This window comes from Eriocheir sinensis, chromosome 33 (genome assembly GCF_024679095.1).
Source record: "Eriocheir sinensis breed Jianghai 21 chromosome 33, ASM2467909v1, whole genome shotgun sequence".
NCBI lineage: Eukaryota > Metazoa > Arthropoda > Malacostraca > Decapoda > Varunidae > Eriocheir > Eriocheir sinensis.
The window spans coordinates 8,079,820-8,106,864 of NC_066541.1; the positions used below are offsets into that span (position 1 = coordinate 8,079,820).

Below are 27,045 nucleotides of genomic sequence, written 5' to 3' on the forward strand. Positions count from 1 at the left end.
TGCTTAAAAAAGTGATGCGACGAAAACCAGCTGAGTACTAAGGAGTTGAAGGGAAATAAGTGCAAGAAAATATGTATTCCCTACTTCATTTAACTCTGATTTCCGTATGTGTAATTTTACATTATGGTTACAATTTTATGCTAGTGTGATGCAGAATTTTCTCAGGAAGATGATGGTGGTCTCAGTTTTTCGTATAAATGAATGTTGGGGTCAGGAAACAGGGTGAGAGTGAGGTGTGTGATGTCGTCGGTTTGGGGCGGGGCCAAGCGTGAAGGCTATAGGAGTTGCCAACGAGTGATTGCCTCCCGCCTGTATGACGATACCTTATCTATACTTGCCTTGCCTGTACGGGTGCCCTGCGCATCATATATCCAGATCCAGATCCAGAAATGGTGCGACGGACTGACTGTGGTGTCTGGATCAGCTGCGCATTAAATATTAGATGAAAGGACAATAAAACAAGCATAACTGGCGCCACTATAAAAAAAAAAATGCCTATGACATGACGGGCTTGGGCCGACCATCTGGCCTCTTAAGAAAACCTACAGGCGCTATAGGTGGGTATGTAAAAAATAAAATGGGGATACAACACAACTCTACGTAATTTAGCGCTTTTTTTTTTTAGCGCCCTTTCAATTTTTGAGTTGGCAACTCTGCAGGCCAGCCGCGGCCTTGACGTGCGGCGGCCACAGGGACGCAAAACAGCACCTGGACACAGTAACACAGCACTCTCCGGCACGCAGGGCGGCCCGCGGCTCCACGACGGAAACATGAATTGCCCAGGTAGGTGTCCATAACGCTGTGCCGGTGCAAGTCCCGTGTTGTGGCATTCAGGGATGGCGAGGGTGCCAGGGGTGGTGACGGAGTGACCCGTGCCTGGCACCCACCCCGCCAGTGCCCGCCACACCTGGCCGCCTCGACCCTGGTGCCAGGCAGATTTGTCTCGTTCTGTCTGCATGCTGCTCGCTGGTACTCAAAAGATAACATGTTCTATCTGCATGCTGCTCGCTGGCACTCAAAAGATAACATGTTTCCCAATCCCTCCAAAAATATCTGGTAACTTATCCATTTACGTGCAACCAAGAAAAACTGGCACCACAAATTTTGCCCCCACAGAAAATGTATTCCCTGTAAGCATAATATGGAGGCCCACATAATTAGAAACAAACCTTAACTAACCTAACAATCCTAAACACAACCAAACAACCGCTGCACCCCAGTCTCCATCCGTGGTCCTGACCGTCTCCTATGCACCAGCGACAACGGCATGGTCTCTCCACTAGGGCATAGGGCAGATTAGTTTAGGTTTGTTTCTAACCATGTGTACCTTTATTTTATGGGCAACAATTTTCACCCTGAACCATAATATGAAGTATAATATAGTATTTTAAGGCAGTAGAGCTGAACCACACATTTACCCTACTTATTAACTAACATAACCCTACCCAAACTATTGATGGTAAGTCTAAGACCAAGACCATGCACTCCTTAATAAATAGTCTGTCCATCCGTTGATGAGGTTTCAGGCCCCGCACCGCTGCTAGTGCAGCAGGGGCCATCAACAGTTACGATCTTAGCCTCAATAATAATCCTCGATGCACTTATTCGCAATGTCGAAGTGAGTGAGTCTTAATTGCTTTCATGAATAACCTACTGATGTCCTTTTAATGAACTTGGCATCATCATAGTCACTTCGCCATGTTTAGGTTCGTACTAATATCAATATCTTTCCTTTTTATAGTATCACAAATATCCATTGGTTCAGTTTTCATGTCTGATATTTTCTTTATAGTATCACAATTAAATATTCAACGATTATTTCCAACTCACTGAACATTTAACACACTGCTATTCGTTTATGTATATGTAGGTATAATCTGAAGGCTGGGAGAAATTCTACTTTTCCCTCATCGTCTTGGAAGCTTAATTCCCTGTATTGTGAAAAGAAAGTAAGATTCAAAGGTTTCCAAGAAAGATATTCAAATACAGGGAAAATGTAGGGCTAAAAGATAAACATGTAGCTGCAGGGATCCCCCATTTCACAATTGGGTTGTGTTCTTGGATAAGTGATCTTGAAGCAAAATGACTGTAGAATGAACTTGAGGTTTAAATATTAGGGACAGGGGAGAGCGATGATGATTCGGCCACTTTTTAAAAAAGATATTTTTAGAAAAAAACAGTTAAAGTGGTAGTGTAATTTTGTTGATCTCAAAAAGTTTCTTCATCCATTGGCTCTTTAGGTTGTCGATATGACACCTGTAGCCATTTCCAGTTTTCAGCTGTAGGTGATGAAACACAAGTTTCTAAATCCTCCGAACTATCTGCACCCATGGTAATGGTTTGGCCAGGGGGGTGGGATGGTATGGACACTCATATAACTTGGCATAATATTTATATAACTTAAGTTTGATTGGCTAATAAACAGGAATAGCTCTATTACAAAACATTTGTATAAGCACAAAAGTATTTTCTCAATATTTATAGGAGAAAATAAATTAAAAGAAGACCTATAAGAAATATCTCAAGAATTTTGGAATTATGGCTTCCTTCCTTTCTCATAACTATATCTGAATATAAAGCAACCAAGTTAACCTTTTTATAGCTGTTGCAACACCTGTAGTGTTTAAATTTATGTAAAATTAATAAAAAGAATGATAAAATCAACTGTCCGAATCATCATGACTATAAAAAAATAAATGGGTGGTCACACTCCACTTCTAGCACGAGAGTTGGGTGATCGTGTTATATGGCAATACCTTCGCCGTGCACTGCTGCGTCACAGTAATAATGTACATTTTGGTACTTGCCATATTCCTGAAGTGAGAGCTTACGATACACCCTGGAAATAATACTTACGAAAAGCAGAAAAACATAAAATCGGACTTGCATTGAAGAGAACAGCTCTTAGGGCGTGGTTGTCCCATGTGGGCCAAGGCAACAACGTTTTGCACAGTCACACTAAATCTTGTGACACTCACTCCCATACGTTGCACAATAAATGCCATGTCCGGACCATCCCGCTGTCTGAATCATCACCATTCTCCCCTACATGCCTGGACCGGTATAATAAAGGGGCAGTTGGTCATGAAATGGTGAAAAACGTGATTTTGAATGTATATACCCTGTATTTCATCAAAATTCGCAATAGTTTCACTTTTATGGGCATGTAATGGACCCCCACTGCCTCAAGCGCAACCTCATGATGCATAGCATAGCAGGCACTGTGTATTGCCATTATTACAAAAATCTATGTACTATATTAGTAACTAAAGTGATATCTGGCATAATCTCCCTTCCCGTGGCATAGTAAAGGCTTGTGGCCGCAACCCTTAACCGCTCCATGGAATTTCAAGAAGGATGAAGAATCATTAGAAGCAAACAAAAAAACACAAAAAAAGATGGAAACTAAAAAAAAATAAGAAAGCCTGTGCCCCAGCAGGATTTTAGAAAAAAAAGTGACAAAGAGTAGCTTGGGCAGCTATGAGAGCTATGAGAGCCTCTCCTTGTGGGATAATACCATGCCTCACCTCAGGGCATAGGGAAACCAGGAGCCTGAAGAATGAAGATTTTATGCCTGAACATCAAAATATATAATTGAACATGAAAAAATATTACTTTATATATGATTATTAATAAATGAAGAGGTAAATGCCACGATATTACTTAGTTATGTTTGTGTATTATGCAATCCCTCAAACTACTGCCCTATAGCTTTACTTTCCTGTCTATCTAAAGCTTTTGAATCAATCCTTAACCGGAAGATTCAAAAGCACCTTTCCACCTCGCCAGTATGGATTCCGCAAGGGGCGTTCTACTGGCGATCTTCTTGTTCTCTTAACTGACTCTTGGTCATCCTCTCTTAGCCGTTTTGGTGAAACTTTCTCTGTTGCGCTAGACATATCGAAAGCCTTCGATAGAGTCTGGCACAAGTCTTTGCTTTCTAAACTGCCCTCTCTCGGATTCTATCCCTCTCTCTGTTCCTTTATCTCCAGTTTCCTTTCCGGCCGTTCTATCTCTGCGGTGGTAGACAGTCACTGCTCTTACCCTAAACCTATCAACAGTGGCGTTCCACAGGGCTCTGTCCTATCACCCACTCTCTTCCTGTTATTCATCAATGATCTTTCCATAACAAACTGTCCTGTCCAATCATACGCCAACGACTCCACTCTGCATTATTCAACTTCTTTCAATAGAAGACCCTCTCAACAGGAAGTACACGACTCCAGACTGGAGGCTGCAGAACGCTTAACCTCAGACCTTGCTATCATTTCCAATTGGGGCAGAAGGAACCTTGTGTCCTTCAATGCCTCAAAAACTCAATTTCTCCACCTATCGACTCGACACAATCTTCCAAACACCTATCCCCTATTCTTCGACAACACTCAGCTGTCACTGTCTTCAACACTAAACATCCTCGGTCTATCCTTAACTCAAAATCTCAACTGGAAACTTCATATCTCCTCTCTTGCTAAATCAGCTTCCTCGAGGTTGGGCGTTCTGTATCGTCTCCGCCATTTCTTCTCCCCCGCACAGTTGCTATCCATATACAGGGGCCTTGTCCGCCCTCGTATGGAGTATGCATCTCACATGTGGAAAAGCTCCACTCACACAGCTCTTCTGGACAGAGTGGAGTCTAAGGCTCTTCGTCTCATCAGCTCTCCTCCTCCTACTGATAGTCTTCTACCTCTTAAATTCTGCTGCGATGTTGCCTCTCTTTTTATCTTCTATCAATATTTCCACGCTGACTGCTCTTCTGAACTTGCTAACTGCATGCCTCCCCCCCTCCCGCGGCCCCGCTGAACACGACTTTCTACTCATGCTCATCCCTATACCGTCCAAACCCCTTATGCAAGAGTTAACCAGCATCTTCACTCTTTCATCCCTCACGCTGGTAAACTCTGGATCTCATCTGTATTTCCTCCTGCCTACGACTTGAACTCTTTCAAAAGGAGGGTATCAGGACACCTCTCCTCCCGAAATTGACCTTTCTTTCGGCCACCTCTTTTGATTCCTTTTTGGGAGCAGCGAGTAGTGGGCTTTTTTATTATTGTTTTCTTTTTATTGTGCCCTTGAGCTGCTCAAGCCTCCTTTGTTGTAAAAAAAAAAAAAATACGGTTCGTGAAAAACTTTGACAGTCCATTACTCTAAACAATAACTTTTATAACTTTGCATTACATCTCCGTCCTTTTTCAACCACTTTCAATGAAACTAAAACTCAAACTATGCCTATAGTCTTCCAAATATTTTGAGGCCGGTCTGGCGTAGGCTCCTGCAGGTCCTTTCCTCCCTCTGCTCTGCCACGCAGTTCCAACACCTATATTTTCCTCTCATATGTAAGCTATAGGTAACATATGAGAGGAAAAAATAGGTGTTGAGACTGTGTGGCAAAGCAGAGGGGAGAAATGGACCCGCGGGAGCCAACACCAAAACGGACTCGACAATTTGGTTTCACTATAGACATGTCTGATTGAAACAACACCTTGCTTTTCTTCATATCTAAAAGGACTGAATTTTCAAGGAATTTTTTTCCTGCCTCTAGAAGGGTGATAATGGCACTGAAAAAGTAAAAATTTGTATCTGCAAACAAAGGAATTTCAGTAGAATGTAGATATGTTGTTTTCATTGCCAAAGCATGGTCCTTGCACCATATATGCTTCATGAGTGTAGAACAATTAGTATAGGAGAAGATGTGAAAATATACCAAATTTGGAAATCCATATACGGGGAGAAAAGAAAAATTCCTAGATCGGGTTTTGTGGGCTAGAATTGATGTATTTGGTGTCCCTTACTTCCTACATAAATATCATCCCCATAACCCAATAAATAAAGAAAAAAAATTGGACCAACCGCCCCCTCTTGAGTGAGCTAAAACCCCTAATATATAATATTTATATTATTTGATGGACTACAATGTACCTAAGTCATTACCAAAGCAAATGTGAACACATAACCAGTACATTTGCAGCGGAGCGGGACCTGAAACTTTATTAATGACAAACGGTAAACGGCAAATAAATACACAAAATAGCATAAAGATTAAACCGATCATAAGAGTGAGCTAGGTGGATCATAAAGAAAGCAAAAGTATTAAAAGAATGATGATCGTTAATGACATATTGTAAAGCAAACCATTGTAAAGTGGGGGAGACCTGTACTTCCAACATGTAACAAACAAAATCAACTGAGACCTTAGTGCTAGCAAGTATTTATCCACATCAGTATCCCAAAAGCCTTCAATCTAGACAAAATCATACCCTAATAAGCCTCTTGGTAATTTCTGTGATAATATCCTTTTTTTTATTTATTTTACCACAAAGCAATCAGAACCATTAAATTTACAACATTTGCATCTAGTACATCCTGTTTCAACCTATTACTCACAGCTATATAATCTATTTAACTGCTCTCATTCTTCTTGCCCACAAAGTACAAGATATCACAGTAACCATCATACAAACCAAATTATCAATCTGTCCAACAAGACTCATCTTCATCTCTCCTCCCCCACATGCCATCCCCTTATTAAGTCGACAGACCTAATCATAATTTTACAGTTCCCTTCCCCTCAACAACCCCTAATATAACCATTTAGCAATGAATGGTATTTAACTTCCAGTAGAGTGTACTGTATAGTAACAAATAGGTTTGAATTTCTGAGATTTTGCTTGAATTTGAAGTGACTACTGAAGGAAAACCATGTTGATTTGTATGCCAAACACTTCAGCTCGATACACTTGATATGACTGGGGTAGAAAAAATAGCTTAAAAAGTATAAAAAATGAAAATGACTTACAAAATTTGGTCAGTGTTTTTGATAGTGTCTGTAAAAGGAGAAAGCTGAAAGTAAATGTCAACAAAAGTAAAGTGATGGTTTGTGAGCGAAGAAGAAGTGAGGTTGTAGATATTGCAGTGTATCAAAACAATTTTTACGTATGTGCATAAGCAATGAGGACACATTGTCAACATCTTTATTCCCATTTAAGCTGCGTGAGTGAGCTTAAAAAAAAAAAAAATAATAATAATAATAACAATAATAATAATGAAAAGGAAAGGTGACCCTATGACCATGAAAATATATAAATAATACACAATAAAAATGACATGATAGCCATATATATTTAACATTTTTGTAACTAACTCTTGACTTTGCATTTTCTGTCAAAAGTTTTGATCTTTTCAGAACTGAGATGAAGACGAGGTACCTCATTACATCACAGCTTAATACTCAACATCATAGCAAAAATATTCTCAATCCCTCATAGTAAGTATATTTGAATTACTTTGTACACTTCCTTAGTAAAGTTGCATCCTGCAGAATGTAATCACCTGACATGTTTCTGCTTCCTTTCTGAGAGATTGGAGGGAAGTTAGCAGCCTGCCTAGTACCCTTGTTAAGATGCCTTGCTGCCAGGCTTACCTAGCTAAGCTTAATTAGCATTTTATTGGTATAAAGGTAAAGGTTTTAGCTATATTTAATATGTAGTTTATTAGAAAACAGCTAATTTGTGATCTAAGATAACCATGAAATGACAGATTTGATTGTTTTAGGCTTGTTAAATCTATTTTGCATTGCATGCTTCAGCATAACCAATGAGCCAATGTTTCTATCACCTCCAGCTGAGCTGTTATGCAGTTCATGATTTGGTTCCCAGAACATATAAGATAAATCATTTCCTTTTTTTCCAATTCATTTTCTTTGGTTGCACCAACACAAAATCTCTTTAATGTGTAGATCGTTTAGACCAGTGGTTCTCAACCGAGGGGGCACGAGCACAGGACGGGATAATAATAATAATAATAATAATAATAATAGTAATACTGTGGGCCAATACAATAATAGCCTAGCCAAGGGCTATCTATCTATCTATCTATCTATGGCAGCATAGTTGGGGGAGTTGAGTGGGTATCGCAGGGAGGAGGGGGGCCCCAACTGCATTGAACCAACTTTGGGGGGGCCCAGTTTGCAAAAGGTTGAGAACCCCTGGTTTAGACCATTACTTCCTGTTCTGTATAACCAGGACTTATAAGTTGTGCTTAATTATGCCTTTATATATTTTAAGTAATTTATCCTGTTTATTATGATTTACTCAGTTTTACCATCTCATTTTTATGAGTTATTTGTCTATTCTTTTTGTGTGCCTGGCTTTTTTTTCATCAGCACCAAGTGATGGCATGCTACTCAGAGATGTACCCTTCCCCATCTGTGTCCCCAAATCACAAGACCAATGGGAGTGTCAGCAACCAGCAGCTGTACCCAGTAAGTGCAATGTGTGACATCCTTTTAAATATTTTAAGCCTTCAAACTAAGTTACAGATATCTAGAATCATACATATGTGAAAGTTGCAGCTTCATATCAAAACTCAAAAACTGACTTTGCTCTGGAGGTCAGGGTGTTGCTGATTAAGAATGTCTTGAATTACAGCAAAGACCTGCATGCTAATCTACCTTCTACATATATCTTTGCATTGTTTCATTTGGGAGGTGAAGTAATGAGGTAATGTAAAAACCTAAATGCTTGAGAGGTATGGTATGGACCCAACTCATTGTCAGCTCCTGTTGCAGTACTTATAGTCAAGAAAATGTAAGTTAAATGCAGGGTTATGAGAGTCAATTGTAAAAGGAACAACTTATGGCTGTAAAAGTTGTCAGAAGTTGATGTTGCTGCTTTGAACCATACAGAAGCTATTATTTTAAGAGAGTTAAATGTTTATTCATTAAATAATACACAGTCTTACTAGGATGTATTTTACAATGTTACAGTGAAACAAGATATATGCTGTGAAAAGTTTTCCCCATACACAGTCACTGAACACAATCTGGTCTTGCAGATGGGCACCCTGCGTCTCACCCGCACCGTTCAGCGCACCTACATTGGGCGGCGATCAGGCTGCTCCCAGCCTGTCATCATTGCTCTTCTCGTCTTTTCAACCTTTGTTTTCATCATCTTTCAGATGGCTAATTTGATCCCTCGTAAGCCAGGTTAGTAACTTTAGATAAGGGTATTTTAAATAACAATACTAATGCTATAGCATAGAAACAAAACAGAGAAGTCATGCATTCTGGTCACCTAGAAAATGGCTGTTTTGAGGGAGAGCACAGGAAGTCGTGAAATGATGATGGGGATACATTCTGTGCAACTCATTAGTAAGCTTAAGTGGTTGAAGTAAAAAATAACACTGATATTGATATGAATTAATATGTCGTTATTTCCTATGCAATTAATAATACAATGATTGTAGTACTTATGCAATGCCCGGTGCTTTTTTATGAAATGCTAAAACATTAAAATGGCACCAAGACATTGTAAATGATCTTGAGTGATATTTTTTTTGCCATAAACATTTCCACGCTTGGCCTAGCTGGCTGGTGGAATGTTTGTTTTGTGTTAACTTACATGACTGGCTGACTACTTGCATGCCTGACTGTGTTCTTTGGTTTTGAGGTCATGCTGAGACTGGAACAATGCTTGTCCAGCATTATTTCTCATCACCATCAGCCATTACTCATCCACTGCAGAACAAAGGCCTTTCCAAACATTCTCCACCTCACTGTCTGATGATAGCATACTCCATCCTGCTCTAGCAAATGCTCTGATTTCATTTTTACACTTGGTCCTCTGTCTACCCTGACTTTAACATTTCTGGGTTGCCACTCTTTTAATTTCATTGTCTTTTTGTTATAGGTTCTATGCATAGTATGACTTGCCAAATTCCACTGCTTATTTTTAAGTAATTGAAATATCTTAAACCTTTATCTGTGGTGAAGTGGTTAGAATGCCTAGCTCTGAATCCATGGGCCTGGGTTCAAATCCCAGCCTGAGCAATCATTGGGGAGCTCACCCAGCTGTTCATCCTCCCTTTTGGGCTGATCAATAAATAGGTACTTGGGGAAGGTTAACTGGTAAACGAAGATGTCACATCTGTCCTGTGTGCCATTTTTCTTTTCAGTGTTTGGCCTATAGCACTAGTCGTCTTTCTTTGTGGGGCCTGGTGGTTGGCCCAGCCCTTTATGGTGTGGGCAAGTGTTTTATAGTGGCACCATTTTGCTCGGCTCATGCTGTCTCCTGGGGCTTGTTTTGTGTTCTCTTTAAAGAGCTAATCTAGAGTCTGAGTCGATAGGTGGTCTTCAGTACAGCATTTGGGTATTATGCCACTCGGCAACGATTGAAAATTGTCAGCAGGCGACAGGCAGGACTCGAACCCGAGTTCTCCAGGACACTGTGCCCATGCGCTGACCACTAAGCCACTGCCTCCCCAGATAAAAATGGTGATGGGTTCTATGTCACCCACCACAGGCTCAGGAGCCAGTGTGATGGAGATGAGCACCAAGACTACACACAGCTATAGTGTATATGCCCCTAACTTTATCTGTTCTCTAATCCATGATGCTCTTTCTATGTCATATCCTGTATTTTTCTTTCCATTCCTCTTTGTGCCCTTCTTAGCTTTCCCTTTAAGTATTTTGCTAATCGTCAAGTTTCTGAACTGTATGTCAGAACTGGGAGGATACTGTGATTGGTCACCTTTTTCTTGAGGTAGAGTGACAGGTTGCTATCCATGACATGACAATGTTCACCAAAAGTACTCATGTAAGATGTTCATTGTCTATACTGATTCCCATGTTATCCCATTCCTGTTCCTTAAATACTTCTAAGCAAGCAACAAATAATTTTTGAGATATTGATTCCTTTGCCTAATGTTTTTTTTTAATTGGAAGTATCTTTTTTTTTGTGGAGCTTAACCCCTCAGAACTGCAAAAAAAATTCTCGGGTGATCCCCTATACGTAATGCAAAAGTCATAGAAAAATACACTTCAAAACTGAGAAAAAATCATTAAAGATGTTTTATTTAAATTTTCCTGGCGCACCCTGCTGAGAAATCCGTTTCTTTCTAGGTTGCCGCATTTGGCTGGAATTCCATGATTCCCTCAAAATTTCTACTTTTTACTGGTGCGATGTACAGATAAAATTATTGAATAAAAGTTGCTCATTTTATCACAACGGAGTCTGAAAAATATAGTTTATAATCTTTGACCAGGAAATTTACTGCCTACAGACAGCCAAAGTTGTGGTGAAGCTCAATAAATAATTTAGGTAATTTTTTGTAGTTTTTGTTTTCATTCTGGAATGAATCTCATTGAATAAAAGTTGTAGGAAATCATCCGTATAACTCAACTGTGAAATCAGATTATGATTTGGACTGACCATTTGGCTGGAATTCCATGATTCCCCCAAAATTCCAAGTTTTTACTGGTGCAATGTACAGGAAAATTTATTGAAGAAAAGTTGCTCATTTTATCGCGATGGAGTCTGAAAAATATAGTATATAATCTTTGACTTGGAAATTTAATGCCTGCAGAGCGCCAAAGTTGCAGTGAAACTCAAAAAAATATTTTTTGTAGTTTTTCATTCTGGAATGAATCTCACTGAATAAAAGTTGTAGAAAATCATCTGTATAACTCAACTGTTAAATCAGATTATGATTTGGACTGACCGTTTGACTGGAATTCCATGAGTCCCAAAAATTCCAAGTTATTATTATTTATTTATTTATTTATTTATTTATTTATTTATTTTTTTTTTACGTCGCGGCCTATAGCGCCGGTAGGCTTTTTCCCGGTGGGGCCTGATGGTCGGCCCAAGGCTTCTTCCCGGTGGGTCCTGATGGTCGGGCCAACCCGTTCTGGCGCAGGCGAGTGTTTATAGTGGCGCCATCTTGCATTGGCTCATGCTGCCCTCCCGGAGCTCATCTTTAATCCTAGAATCTAGAGTCCAGGTTGATAGGTGGTCTTCTGGACAGCATGTGGGTAGTTTTAAGCCACTCGGCGGCGGCTGAAAAATCCCAGCAACATACAGGAAAGTTTATGGAAGAAAAGTTGCTCATTTTATCGTGATGAAGTCTAAAAAATATAGTTTATAATCTTTGACATGGAAATTGCTGCCTACTGAGAGCCAAAGTTGCAGTGAAACTCAAAAAAAATTTTTTTTAGTTTTTCATTCTGGAATGAAGCTCACTGAATAATAGTTGTAGAAAATCATCTGTATAACTCAACTGTGAAATCAGATTATGATTTGGACTGACCGTTTGGCTGGAGTTCCATGATTCCCCAAAAATTCCAACTTCCGCTTCCCACTCCTCTGAACACTCCTGTGAACAAGATATTGGTTCATCTAGAACATCAGGTAAATCAGTGGAGGTGTCAAGACTATGCTCAGCATGCACATGACGAGCAGAAACTAAAGGAAGACCGCCAAAACAGATCAGCTGAGTGAACATAATCGCTCTGCAGACGCCATGATGCGTAGGCAGGAATTGTAGATTATTTTTAGCACAGATTCGTCTAAGGGGCAAAAGAGGTGCCAGTTAAGTCACTTAGCATCGACATATACATAGGTATGCGTGCCGTTCAATTTTCTAAGAGGTTCTCCCCTTCCGGCGCTGGCATCAAGCTCGTCGCCCACGTCAGAAAAAATTACATTACGCAAGCGCCATAGTCGTCGTTAAGGGGTTAAAGGTTGCTGTGTTGTCTCGATATACATTTCTTCTAACATACAGAACTTAAACTTGTTGGATAAACAATTGTATAAATTATTTGCTGACAATTATTTGTGCCTCGGTGCAGTGGTTAGTGTGACTAGTTACAAATTTGCAGGCCCAGGTTTGAATCACAGCCTGGGTAATCAGCGTGCAGCTCACTCAGCTGCTCATCCTTTCTTGTGTGCTGGTCGATAAAAGGGTACCTAGGGAAACCTGGAGAACATAAACTGTGGTAACCTAGATGTTACACTGGCTTTGTTTCCCAGGAAAAATGGGTTCTTACCCACCACAGGCTCAAAGGGCCAATGCGATGGAAATGAGCACTGCGGCCACATGCAGCTGTAGCATATGACCCCAACTTTACCTTTTTAAATGACATATATTAAGTACTTCACAGCATGTACTGCTCAAATGAGCCTTCATAATGCATGTTTTGTTTTTCAAATAATTCCTCCAGTAATTTTGAATTATTAAGGTTTACATTAGTTTTCCTAAAATCAAATTTTCAATCTGTGTTGAATCACAGTTCAGTAATTGCAAATGCCCTTTACACAGAAAACACTACAGGCTTTTTAACAAGAAATGCATTTCTTCTTTTCATGAGAATTGTCCTTGACCAGCATCAACTGTGTGGCATCACTCTCCTAAGTGTTCAGAAGGGAAAGGGCTATTAAAAATGTGTCAGCCAGACTAGCATACAGTTACATATAATGATAATGATAGGAAGAACATTAATGTACTTTTTTTTATTTAAATAATGCAGCAGGAGTGTGGAGGGGTATGTCTCATTATTGCATTATAAATTCTGTGTATGTGTTGGACATATCACTGTGTCCTTTGTGGTGTAGAGCCTTCATAAAAAACAGTTTTCATCTATATTAGTCAAGGAATTTCTGTATGATATAAAACCTGAATGTGTTTTAATTATTTTAGCAGTTTCCATTCTGCAATGATTTTTACTTTACTTTTTAAGACTTTTTTCACGGATTTGCTGTCATATCCTTACAGTGCATCCATGTTACAAATGTTTTATATGCTGAAACATTTACGATGAATCTTAATGTCATTGTTCGTCGTGCTCCACATTCATGCCTATTATGTTACTACCTCTATACCTTCCTCTCACCATCAGAATCCAGCCTTTGAATCCAAAAGAATACCCATAAGAATTAAATGAATGCACTATATATTGTTCTCATGCACCCAAAATATACATGTTTTCCCTTGGCACAAAATGTGCCTCACACTTGACAACTGCCGTGGAGTGACTTTCTCCTTATCTCAATCTGAATTGCTTGCCTGCACTATGTACTGTGTGGCACCATGAACACCTCTATAACATTTCTGTGTTACTTCTTTTCCTATTTGCTTAAAAACAAGAATGATGAATACAAGCTGAATCCCTAACATTAGAAAATCTAGAAGTAAATTATTAGCATTACAATTTTCATCATGTGGGTATCAGACCTCTTGCATGCCATCATGCATTTTTGCACCATGAAGTTTAACTATTAGATCACACTATACATAACTAAAGTTAAAAAATATATCTCAAATATTGTACCTTCATAGTATACATGGAAAGGATTCTTACATATGGGATATTATGAAATGATTTTTACCATGATAAAAGTTTGGGAAGACATCTCCACATTCTGATAATGTGAGCTAAAGTAAGAAAACTTTATTTGAGATGATCTTGCAAACTGTTCACTAAAATGCATCCTTTAAAAGGCTTTCAGTTGGTTGTTTTTAATATTTGATGTAATATATATCACTGACCATGCGGAAACTTTAATAATGCAGTTTTATTTTTCACTTTTCATATTCCTCATTCTTGAATAATTGTGATGTATGTTAGGACAAAATCTTGTTGTTATGTTATTTATGTGTAAATGTAGTTTGGTGGGTAAATAGACATGGGGAGCTCAGTTTAGGGAAAATTTTAACTCAGATTCTAAACTACTGGTATGTCCAAATGCACTGTGAATCATTATTTTCTTTGCTGCTATTAGTGACCCTGTTTCTCACAGTCATTACAAGAGTTGTGACATAATATATATGAGGGGAGGACCTATTTCTAACCCTGATAATTATATATATTATTCATATTTATCACATGATTTTGCAGCTTGTGTGCAAGGTGTTTATAAACAGTTATGTCACCAAAATAACTATTTGTACTTCATTTAGAAGGGATCATGCAGTTAGTTCTTAGACTTATTGATGCAATGCACACTTTCAAATTTGCCAGGATGTAGGAGAGTTATCACAAAAAGTTATTCCAAACATATAATGCACAGACCCTCCAGCCACTAACTTTCTTTCACTGCATTGCAGCTCCATTAACATTCGCCTGGGCATCCAGTGCAGTGCGGGACATAGCTGTGTATGTGAGACCCGACCAGCCCACAGCACACCTCCAGCCCGCCAGACTGTGTAAAGACCCACCATTTGTCCTCATCATGGTTCCGAGTGCCATAAACCACAGCCTGGAGAGGGACACAATAAGAAGGACATGGGGTCAGTGGGCTGGGAGTAATCTCTCTGTCATCCTTGCTAATGACAAGCAGATTGCTCAAAAGACAGCCAACAAGAGTACCAAGAAGCCACCTAATGTGTTGACAGTACACTCCCTACCCCCCAAGGCTGCCAAGGTTGTGTTCCTGCTAGGGGCAGTCCGAGGGGAGGACCCTGTCAGCATATCAGTGAGAGAGGAGAGCAGACTCTTTGGAGACATACTGGTTGAAGACTTTATAGACTCCTACACCAATCTTACCCTCAAGACTGTTTTCATGCTAAAGTGGGCTCAGCAGCACTGTTCCAAGGCCCAGTACATCATGAAGGTGGATGATGACATATTCCTCAATGTTCCTAACCTGCAGCAGTCTCTTCTCAACAAGACCACATCTCCCCTTATGACAGGCAGCCTCATATGTGGCGCCCGGCCCATCCACAACCAGTGGTCAAAGTGGTACACGCCACGCTACATGTTCCGTGAAGGCAAGTACCCTAACTACCTTTCTGGCACGGGATATGTTATGTCAGGGGATCTGGTTAAGCCTCTCCTTAATGCTGCAATAACTACACCTTATTTCCATTTAGAAGATGTCTTCCTCACTGGAATATGTGCCAAAAAGATTGGGGTTCGTCCCACCGATAACATAGGGTTTAGCTACCACCCACGAGCTGTGAATGCGTGTATTTACAGGGAGGTGATTATGGGTCATGAGGTTATTCCTCTAGAAATGGTGAGGCTGTGGAACATGATGAACCAACCTAAACTTGTTGCAAAATGTCGTCCAATGAAAAAATCTCAAATCAGAAGTTACTTTCCAGTCAAATGCACCTGGAGATGAAACAGGCTGCAAAGTCCTTTATTGTTGAAAGTTGATATACAGCAGATTTTTCAACTATTTTATCACCGTGGTTATATGAAGAAAACTTTTGAAATTGCCTTTTATTGTAGTATATATCTATTTGATGTACTTAGATTTTATTCTCAAGAAATGTATTTTAAAATAACTTTTGAAAACATTCAGTATTAGCCTGGTAGGAATAAATAAACAAGCACTTGCTGAATCCTCAAGACAAGTAGCAAAATGTCTTCTGTTCCTTGGAATTAATAATCAAGACGTGTTAACCCTTTCAGTACGGTGACGCCGACGTCGGCGTCACCATCAGCATCACCGCATGGAAAGGGTTAATCCAATTTTAAACCTCTTAATCCTCTTCTAAATCTCTTAAGAGGAAATGGAAGAGGATTAAGAGGTTTAGAAGAGGATTAATCCTCTTCCTTTTCCTTTTAACCCTTTCCATACTGTGACGCCGACATCTGCGTCACTGTATTGAAAGGTTTAAAAACCTTATAAATCTTGCCTAACGTACTGCACTTCCCCTGACCAAAAAACTCTGTTCATCAATTCCTCACACTTTGCATCATTGTACACCTTACCTGAACTACACTTTCCTAACACTGCCTGAGTTACATATTTAGCTACATCCACTAGGTACAGTGAACAGGAAGGTGTCTTGTGTGGCAGTAACTGTACAATGCAATATACCTCTTTACACTCACCTTCATCCACATTATCTGTTGTGCATCTCTATCTCACACATTCCCTAAGTTAATTTAATATCTTTTTACCACTTAGCTGCATTTACTCTTATACACACCAATATCCCAGTGTTCTCTAAGCTTCTTTTGTCACCCATGAACAGGGGAAGCTAGATTGTTTAAGCAAAATTATATATTTTTCTTTATTTGGAAAGAGTGTGTTTCAAGGAATTAATTACAAGGACCACTTGTAGTTAACAGGAAGTTCCCACAGTACTTGCAGGTATGAAACACTCACTGTGGTCGGAATGTGATTTATTATATGTGTAAAATATTTCTGATTTTAAACTATGTATATATTTACTGCTTCTGCATTGTTATACGTGCCATTTTACTCATTCACATCACAGATCAAAGCCTTGTTTACTAGTTTATCTCACTAAATATTCTTGGAAAATATATATATATATATATATATATATATATATATATATATATATATATATATATATATATATATATAGATATATATATATATATATTCCAAGATAACACAGTTCAGTCACATATAGAAATATATGGTTATTTTAACCAGTTTAGAAAGTATTAGGAAACTATTAGTCAATCAAATCATTGATGATGGAATATTAATCTAAAGATTCTCATTATATTATACCTGAGCAATCTGTGTCTGTGATAAGTGTATGAAAAGTTTAGTGAGAGGAGTTTTATGAGGACGTTTCGTATCACTGTATGAGCACCTAGTCAGGATGGCCTTGCTTATTTGCTGGAAAAGTCCTAGTCCATTTTAGGGTATGGCATAATTGTTTTATACTACTGTGCATCATATATCACTAAAGCATATCTAATATGCAGGTTTATCTTTCTTTAAGCTGATAATGCAAGTTCTAATACATAAAAATGTTTAGCATTTATTTCTTAAATATTGTATTTGAGTATACTGATTTTCCCTATTAAGTCAAATGTCAAATATTGTAACAAGTCTGAGGTGTGTATTATTAATGGAAAGGAAGAGATCTGTATGTACATGTACTACAGCATCCTACCTTTCCAAATCTGGTGCATTTCATTCATGCACCAGATTTGGAAAAGGTGCTGGGCATTATCAATCACAGCTAGGAGGTGATGATGATCCTGAGGCCTGTTCCAATAATTTTCTGGTGAATTGCACTTCAACTTGAACATTTCCATATTTCTTATGCACACATTAACAAGTCTAATTAATATATTGCCTTTACCAATAATGTCTAAAATAACTTGCATTATATTTTACTGTCTTCCTGTGACTTCCTCAGAAGGAGAATATCTGGTCACCTTGAGAATCAAATTGATATTGTTGTTGTTCTGTATATTTTTAAGCCCTTGGTTATCTTGTAAAGTCTATTAAGAAGTAATGTGAGAAAAGGCTGAACAAGGTAGTGTCCAGGAAGGAGGGAAGAGTCTCGTGCACTGGTCTGCATCATCAAGGTCTGTGCACTGAATTGAATCTCACCGTAAACTGAATGCATGAGTATGTTTTCTAGCAACTATTACTAAAAAAATATTTTTCACATTTTATAAAGAAGACTACCATATGAAAACAGAGTGGTAGAAAGGTTAATTTCGCTCTTGTCCTACTGTGTAAATGATTTATTATGCTAACCTTATTACAAGACATTACATATTTTCAAAATAACTAATACTCAACATTTAGCAAATTCTTAATGTATTTATTTGATTTATTGGTGTAATTCAGAAAATAAAGGTTCCATTTTTTAACCATGTGAATAAGTAGTATGTTGTTTGCTCAAATGAATTATTTTCTGATTAAAAGATTCTGTAGGCTTGGGGAAGTAATTCTACAATTCCTGTCATGTCCTGTACTTTATTTGTATTAATTGGGGTGTACACTTGGGGAGTGCCATGGTGTTTTATGAAGACTGGAAGGTTGTTATTGTGAATATTCTCATCTGGTGGGATGATGATGGTGTGGAAAGTTCAGATAGATATTTTGAGATTTTAATGATGTGAAATGTCTCTCACCAGAAATGGTATATATTTTATTTGAGTTTTAGCTCTATTATATATATATATATATATATATATATATATATATATATATATATATATATATATATATATATATATATATATATATATATATATATATATATATATATATATATATATATATATATATTCGGATCATGCATCTTATATTTGGATTACAAGTGTTTGAAGTTACAAAAGTTTATGAATTGGATGCAGTGGTGTTGATATTATTTTGCCACCATTCCCTCCCCAGTGTTAAGGTGGGGTCACACAAGCTAGTTTCTCTGAAATTTTCTTCTGACGATTTTCTGTCACAAATTTAACATCGAGGTTGGTCACACAGAGGACTGTTGCATTCTGGGAATGTCAGCCAATGGCTAATCTTTATTTCTGTATGATTTCAAAACATGCATTGTCTTATGAAATTATTATTATTTATTGGAAAAGGATAATGCCATAAGGCATACATCATATAAATGCTCAAGTCAGGATATATAGAATGTAACAATACTCATAATGTGTATTTTTAACCAAGTCCTCCCTGTCAAAGTTTTCCCTCACGCAGTTCAAATATCACTCCGTTCTCTGTAATGTTCAGTGTTTAACGTAGCTTTAAAATGAGCTTTCTTGACAGTTTAATGATAATTTCATGGAAAAAAACCCATCACTAATGAGTCATTGTGAAGAAATAAATGAAAAGTGTTCATGGTTTTCACTCAAGCAGCCTTCAGGCAGGGGGATTCACTCTATGAATTTGCCAGCCTCTGACAAAAAAGACCGACACGCTGGTATTCTAGATTCTGATCAGATTTTTGCCGAGTCTACTGTAAAGTTAGGCCAACCTTGAATCTCCGCAGAAAACTTAAGAGAAACTAGCTTGTAAGACTGCACCTTTAGGACAGCACCAGCACCAGATGTAATGCATCTGCTAAAAATTTATAATCCCTACTATAAGCTAATCATACAGCATACCTCTGATTTTATTTTTTAAAGGTCTGGTGATTTGATTTTGTTTTCTGATGCCTTTTTTTGGTGTGTGTAAAATATTAAGTTACTTCATGGACTATGGCAAAGGTATCCATGGTTCTCAACAATCCTATGCCCTATATCTCCATGGGAATGAGCACTGTGCTAGCCCTGACAGTTACCAGTGGCCCCTTGGTGGGCTGCAAGCAGAGGGGGTCTCCAATTTTCCCTAGGAAGGGGAGGAAAAGGAGGGTGGGATTCCTTAGGATTGTGTGCCTGAATGTGAATGGATTACATAAAGAATGAAAGAAGTACTTATAGGAGCATTCAGGAGAGCAAGAGTTTTTGATAAGTGGCATTGAGTGTGAACAAGGGGGGTAAATACAGCATAAAAGAAAAAAAAATGGCATTATCATCTCAACTTTGTCATATGCATCAGACATCTGGGCATAGAATGTAGCATGGCAACACAAATGGAAATGAGCTACAGTGTATAAGAGGTGCATGTGGTGAGACAAGATGGGATGAAGTGAGTAATGAAATTATTTTCGAGAGGCTTAGCTTGAATGGGTACAACAGCAAAGGGAGTGCACTGAGTGGTGGTTGAATGAGTGAAGCATTGTGTTTGAGATGCTTTGGGTGTGTAATGAGAATGAAGTGAGGATGAATTTGTGAAGTGAGTATATGAGGGCAAGATTCAGGTAGAGGGTGTTAGGGAGAACCACCACTGAGATGGGGCAATATTAAGGACGAGTATTAGGGAGGGAGAGAACTGGTAGGCTAGGGATTGAGTGTGATGAATAGGGAAAGTTGAAGACATTTCTGCCGTGGCCATCCCTTAGAGAAAAATTTCCATGAGGGAACAGGGTGTCAGAAATATATAGATAAATTAACCAAATTTCAGATAAGCTCATGAATGTGTATGCATGTAAATGAAAGATATACGATTTGATACATAGGCAATTTAGAAAGTGATTTATCTTGAAACATTTAAAAAAAAACTTATTTCATGTCTAGTCTGAAGGGGAATATGAGTAAGAACATTATTTTTTCTATTGTTTTATCTATCTTTAACATAGTATATACACAATTTGGTCATGATCTCACACACCTGAATCTCTTCTATTGCAATTAAGTCTTCATTTTATTTATTTTTTTTCTTTTACCACTGAATCGTACAGAATCATTCTGAAAATTTATTTTTGAGCATGCTGCAGCAACTACACTAGAGAAGCAGATAGATATATTGTAAAAAGATCCAACAGTAGATGCAGTCCTACAATACAGATTTGCATTATTTAAAAAAAATTACAAATACCTTCAATCTTCAATATTTCTCTATGTAAAATTTTCAATTTTTAACAGGAGTGGTCATGCACATAATGATTTTCAAGCCCTTAATTATCACCTCAACAAACAGCCGTCTGTATTTGCAGAACACTCCTATTTCCTTTGAAACATGAAAATTTTAATTATATATGAGATAAAATGGATAGAGTTATGCATTTACCTGTATGACATATATGTACTGGAAAATTATAAATACATACTAACATTCAGGTGTGTATTGCTGTGGAGAGGCTGCCTGTGTGACCCAGTTCATGCCCCTAGCTGATACTTCTTTTTCTGGCTCAGATACCTGACCATGTATAGGCTATTGCTATGGGTGGCTGTGGTGTTCTATACGCATTACTCTTGACTTTTTATTTTAATATAATGCACACAGATAAGTACATTAACATTCTGTTTTGTGTCTCTAAGATTGTTTAAAGTATTTGTTCTTTTTTAATTGCCATAGGATTTAATCCTAGACTTAGTGACATTTTATTTATTGAGAGAGAGAGAGAGAGAGAGAGAGAGATTGATTGATTTATGGGTATGGTATACTATAAAAAAAAAGTTATATTATTCAGGTTAACACATCCACACAAGTAAAATGCAGGGCAGTGAATCTCAGCACCATGTGGGTACTACTGAAAGTGTGTCATCCACAGGAGTCTTTACAACTAAATACCTTTATAAGAAATTTTTTAGGAATCTGTAATATTGATGAAACTGAGTGACTTTAGAAAATGCAGTATTGTAATACATCTTGTGAGACTGTTGTGTGTGTGTGGAGGAAGGGATTTGGAATAGAGGCTGACAGGAGGGGCCGATTATATCAAGCATTGTATACTGCTTGTTACATACTCACTTAAAACTGGTATTGTCAAATCAAAAGTTTGAATGTTACTGTTAAAACATTTTGCTTTGACTTGAGAGTTGTCAACTCTGGGTTTGGGGCATTGTTTGTCTAGCTGTGGCCAAACCTTCACTGCCTCATTTCTACTGCTGTAATACAAGCCAATAAACATGATATACACTAGCCATGTATTATTACCACTAAAGGGGGATCACTTCAACTAGATAAAGGTAAGGAAATTTTTTTTCTATAATGTTGGATGAAATAATTATGTTGAACCCACCTCCTATGCACTAGTTGGAATCGAGCTATCAAAAAAACCTTTGAGCTGGTCAAACTACATTGCCAAGAGGGGCTACATGCCAAATTAAAGCCTTCTAGAGGCAATAGCAATGCCACACTAGACAAACGGCAAAGTGTCTGGAGTTCGTCAAAATCGCTCTCAAAAGAGTTTATGTTTCGAGCTCTAGTGACGAAACTACTGGGAGTAGGGAAATGTTATGCATCATATTGGAAAGCACATTGGTAGGGCTAAAGTATTTGTTAAATAAGCTTTTTGAAATTCTAAAAAAATGAGTGGGTTTCAAGGTTGGGAACTCAAAAATTGATTTCTTTGTCATTTTTTTTGCAAATTTATTTAATTTTTTACCTTTTCGAGTCGTTTTTTTAGCACAGTCGCTTACTAAAAAATATAGCCCTTTCATTTTGCCGTTGATTGATACCAAAATCATTTCTGTAGCCCCAGAAATAAGGGAGTTATGGCTATTCGCACCAAAGCGGTTGATTTTCCAAAATTCGCTGCTCAATGACAGGGCTGGGGCAAGTTTCCGGTCCATAGTGTAGGGTTCACTGCCTAGTCTAGACCACAGGGCCTGTGTGATCTGAATATCTATCTGTAAATCAATTAATTCTCTCTCTCTCTCTCTCTCTCTCTCTCTCTCTCTTACTTGCGCGTGCGACGTAAAACAAATAACAATAATAAAAAAAAAATTCCCACTTGCTCTCTTTTCTTACCCCAGATGGCGCTAAAGAAATGCTCGACATGTACAGGAACTTTCTCCAGCCATTTCTTAACAGGACGTTCGTCTGTCTGCAAGATCTGCCTGTTGAGACAGCAGATGGAAGTCAGACTCCTTGAACAAGATGAAAGGTTGACAGCTGGCCAGGAGATCACCAACTAACACGTACTGTTGAAACCTTGCAGGAATTTATCCGGTCCAATATCGTCGCCCCAGCTGCCATTGATGCCCCATCACCCGCCGCGCCTAGACCCACAGTCAACCGATGTCGCGACACAGGCGAACGGAAGAGCTTCATCTAACATTCGACCCGCCCTAGAGCCATTTACCCTACACATTGCTTCAACAGATTTGCCATACTGGAAGAGGAGGACGAGGAGCAGAGCACTTTCTTGGTTGGGGACTATGATTCGCCATCAGGTCGTTGAATTCTGTGGCAGAGTCCCCCGTCGTAGGCGTAACTATTGTTATCCTGGAGCTGGAGTTGACGACATCACAGCTGCCCTTGACGAGGTCTCCGCTGAGGCTTCTAATGACTCACTTTTTGTTCTCCACACAGGTACGAACGACGTCACCACGACCCGGTCTGAGAAACTACTGGACAAGTACCGTAGGCTCATCCAGCAGTATAAGTCTAAATCCCCTAACATTGTGATTGCAGGAATTCTACCACGGAAGTGGGCAGCGAGTGACTTCTTCAGCAAGGCCTACAGCCTCAACAACCGCTTACAGACTTTTTGCAGGGACCTTGACGTTGATTTCTTTAACGCCTGGGACAATTTCTACGGCCAGAGTGAGCTCTTCCATACGGACGGAATACACCTGTCCCTCATCGAGGCAGCCAGATTCGGGAGGCTCCTAAATGACGCAGTACGTGACTCCTGATCAAAAAACCGCTCTCGGCCTCGTCCCTCCACCCCGCCCATGTGAATAGACGGCATGCATCACAACAAACGCGAAACCGTGAATCCGCAAGTACCACCACTACTACCAAACATCAAGATAATTTAAAAGTCCATAGTTTCAATGCGTGTAGCCTAAGAAACAAGTTTGATGAACCGAGATGTCTTGCTCTAACAGAAAATTTTGATGTAATTGCTATAACCGAAACATTTATCGACACTACAAATATTGATTTAAGTTCAGAATACAACACAGATGGCTACAAACTCTACAACAAAGATCGTATTAACCGTAGAGGTGGTGGCGTCGCCCTTTACGTCAAAAGCTATTTGCAACCCACTGACAGAACACCAAGAGACAGTAACGTTGAACATTTGTGCGTGAGAGTAAACATTGCAAAAGAATCTAAATATATCTGTCACCTACAGGCCTCCGGGGCAATCACTCGATGTTGAAATGTAGGCTAAAGCGTTTTAAGACAGTCACTTAGTAATAACAGCGACTCACTGATATTAGGAGACTTTAACCTCCCCCATATCGATTGGGCGACACTGTCAGGTATAGAAGACGAGTCACATCGAATGATCGAATTTTTAGAAGAAACTTACCTAAGCCAAATGTTTTTTGAACCAACTCGACAAAATAACATATTAGACCTTGTTACAGCGACCCAAGATAACCTAGTAAGTAATGTCACAGTATGAGAACACCTCGGTTCTTGCGATCATAGATTATTGCGCGTCGACATTATAGCTCAAACAACAGTGACTGAAAATAAAGGTGCCCAATTTCAAAAGAGCTAATTTCGTAGACATCTGGTAAAATCAAACAGAATTACAACTTTCAGATGATGGCAACGTAGAGGAAGCCTGGCTACACAATACAAATCATTTACTCACTCAGGAGAACACATTCCATTATGCGCGAAGCCAAGTAACACTAATAAAAGCCTCAACCTTTCCATCTCATTCCATACACGGCATACAGGGTAACAAAAAAGGTATAGCCTAACACTGTCCATATACAACCTCGACGGACACAATAAAGGTCAACAAATGCCTGAGAACCACGGGACGAGGCCTTCATTCGGCTTGTTTGCTGGACTCCCCTGTTGTTAGTGCGCGGAGACTAACAATTTTGGACAATAAGCTTCGTATGGTTTGTATTTTAGATAGATTAACTTTCTATCTGTCCATCTATGTATATATTTATCTTTCGGCAACACAGTTCATTAGTTTTTCTCGACATTGCTCAAAGTGAATGATTAATGTAGAGCATGCATGTTTATTCTCTCGTTATTTACTCCGAGTAGTCCTCAACCTATTTCTCTGTGAGTCCGGGTAGATTACAGGATCGAGCCATGCAAGTCAGAGGAGGCAACGTTCCTCTGATTACACGCATGCCTTTCCATTCCATCGTATTTACCTTCATCCACCTTGCAACGTTTCTACAAATCTTTCGTCCAACGTTTTTTATTTTTTATTTATTCCCCTAACTTTAGACCGTGTGTGTGTGTGTGTGTGTGTGTGTGTGTGTGTGTGTGTGTGTGTGTGTGTGCTGGCTTGGCTGAGTCTCTCACTTCGTTTGGTGTTTTATGTGGCCGAATAACTTTATAATGACGGACGTTTATATTGTCTGGGAGTTTAATTGCCTGCCGTTTACTTTTATACAAGCTTTTATTTCATTTACTCATCTCTGACTTCAATTTTTTAACGCTGGTCTCATAATTCTCTTGAGCTACTATTACTACTACTACTACTACGAGTATTACAACGACGACCTTACTCCTACCACGACCACCTCCACCACCACTACGAACAACAACAACAACAACAACAACAACAACAACAACAACAACAACAACAGCAACAACAACAACAGCAACAACAACAACAACAAATCCAGACACCGAGGGACAGTAAACCTTAACTATAATGCAAAAATGAAGAGAGCAAGAGTGTAAAGAGGACGAGCAAACACACACACACACACACACACACACACACACACACACACACACACACACACACACACACACACAAGCACTCACGCATTCCGGGGTTGTTGATTTTTTTATATATTTTTTTTATAAAATAAATCGGATTTTTATTTAAATCAGATTTTTTTATTTAAATCGATTTTTTTTATTAATGAAAATAATTAAATGAATGTAAACCTCTATATTCTCTACATTAGTTTCAAACACTTGTTGGAGTATTCTTGTATCATACTCCATCATAAGTAGCCTGGCTGGCTGTTTGAGCCACTGACCTGCCGCAGCCAGCCAGCCACTGGCCAGCACCACACCACAACTTTGTCCTGTCTCTTAACAGTATAACCAGATCATGTCATGTTTTGGACACGTCCTCACTGAAATTGCACAAAGAAAGATGAATGCAGCTTCAAATGAAAGTATCAGAAAAGGCTGTGGATGATCCATGTATGTAGGTGAAGTGATTCTTTGAAAAATAGGGGTAAATATTTCAAATATTTAATTTACTGCCACTTCCTATAGTTGGTGTTTCTTGTCCCTTTTAATAGCTTTTCTTTAGTTCATTTGAGTGTTTGGAAGGGCCCAAGACTACCCACATGCTGTCCTCATGATTGCCCATCAACCGGACTCCAGCGAAACTTTAATCAAAGAGGACCAAGTGAAGCTCGTGGGGGGGGGGGGGGGGGGGGTTTAGCAAGCAAGATGGCAGCACTATAAAAGTTGCCTACGCTACCATTTGGCTGGGACCAACCAAAAGAGTAAAGATGGGGGCATACGCTACAGTTGAGCGTGGCCGCAGCGCTCATCTCTGTGGCACTGGCCCTTGAGCCATTGGTGGGAAGAGCCCATCACCCCATGACAGGGTCAGCATGACATCCGGGTTACCACAGTTTACCTTCCCCGGGTTTTCCCAGGTACCCATTTATCGACCAGCCCGGGAGGATGAGCAGCTGGGTGAGCGGCACGCTGACTGCCCGGGTCGGGATTCGAGCTCAGGGCGCGGGTTCGTAGCAAGGCACACTAACCACTAGACCATGGAGGCATAAAAAATTAAATCAAATTGGTGAGAAATTTGTTATATGAGGACAGACTTAGCATCTAATGAAGCCAATGTCAACAAGATGAGAAAAATGTTCCAACAAGCAAATGAACTGAAGTTGCTAACCCATGGTTGCCCTGCACACATAATAATTGTATTGGCTCATCGTTTGGAAATTGGCAACATAAAAGAACATGTGGTTCATGTTGTAAAATACTTATGAAACCATCACTCTGCCTCAGCAAGATACCGTCAGAAAGGCGGTCAGTGTCTTGTTCTGCTCCAGGACACTGGACG

The 27,045-nt window shown here is 39.1% G+C and overlaps 1 protein-coding gene across 3 annotated transcripts; it reads left to right on the plus strand.

Moving 5' to 3' along the window:
* Positions 1 to 626: 626 nt before the first annotated feature.
* On the plus strand, positions 627 to 21,977 carry LOC127006679 (beta-1,3-galactosyltransferase 1-like). Of its 3 annotated transcripts, XM_050876870.1 has the most exons (6): positions 627 to 783; positions 7,181 to 7,261; positions 8,159 to 8,257; positions 8,424 to 8,582; positions 8,830 to 8,980; positions 14,878 to 21,977. In XM_050876870.1, exons 4-6 carry the CDS (start codon positions 8,526 to 8,528, stop codon positions 15,894 to 15,896), a joined length of 1,227 nt encoding a protein of 408 aa, XP_050732827.1. In that variant the 5' UTR covers positions 627 to 783; positions 7,181 to 7,261; positions 8,159 to 8,257; positions 8,424 to 8,525; the 3' UTR covers positions 15,897 to 21,977. The 3 variants fall into 3 exon arrangements, with proteins under 3 accessions (XP_050732827.1, XP_050732826.1, XP_050732828.1); XM_050876869.1 differs by lacking the exon at positions 8,424 to 8,582; XM_050876871.1 differs by lacking the exons at positions 8,159 to 8,257; positions 8,424 to 8,582.
* Positions 21,978 to 27,045: the final 5,068 nt, after the last annotated feature.

Excerpts from the sequence above, each read along its gene's own strand:
- LOC127006679 (XM_050876869.1), top strand. The coding sequence starts at position 8,168 with ATGGCATGCTACTCAGAGATGTACCCTTCCCCATCTGTGTCCCCAAAT. Across the intron at positions 8,258-8,829 it reads GCAACCAGCAGCTGTACCCA|ATGGGCACCCTGCGTCTCAC; the intron begins GTAAGTGCAATG and ends CTGGTCTTGCAG. Across the intron at positions 8,981-14,877 it reads TTTGATCCCTCGTAAGCCAG|CTCCATTAACATTCGCCTGG; the intron begins GTTAGTAACTTT and ends ACTGCATTGCAG.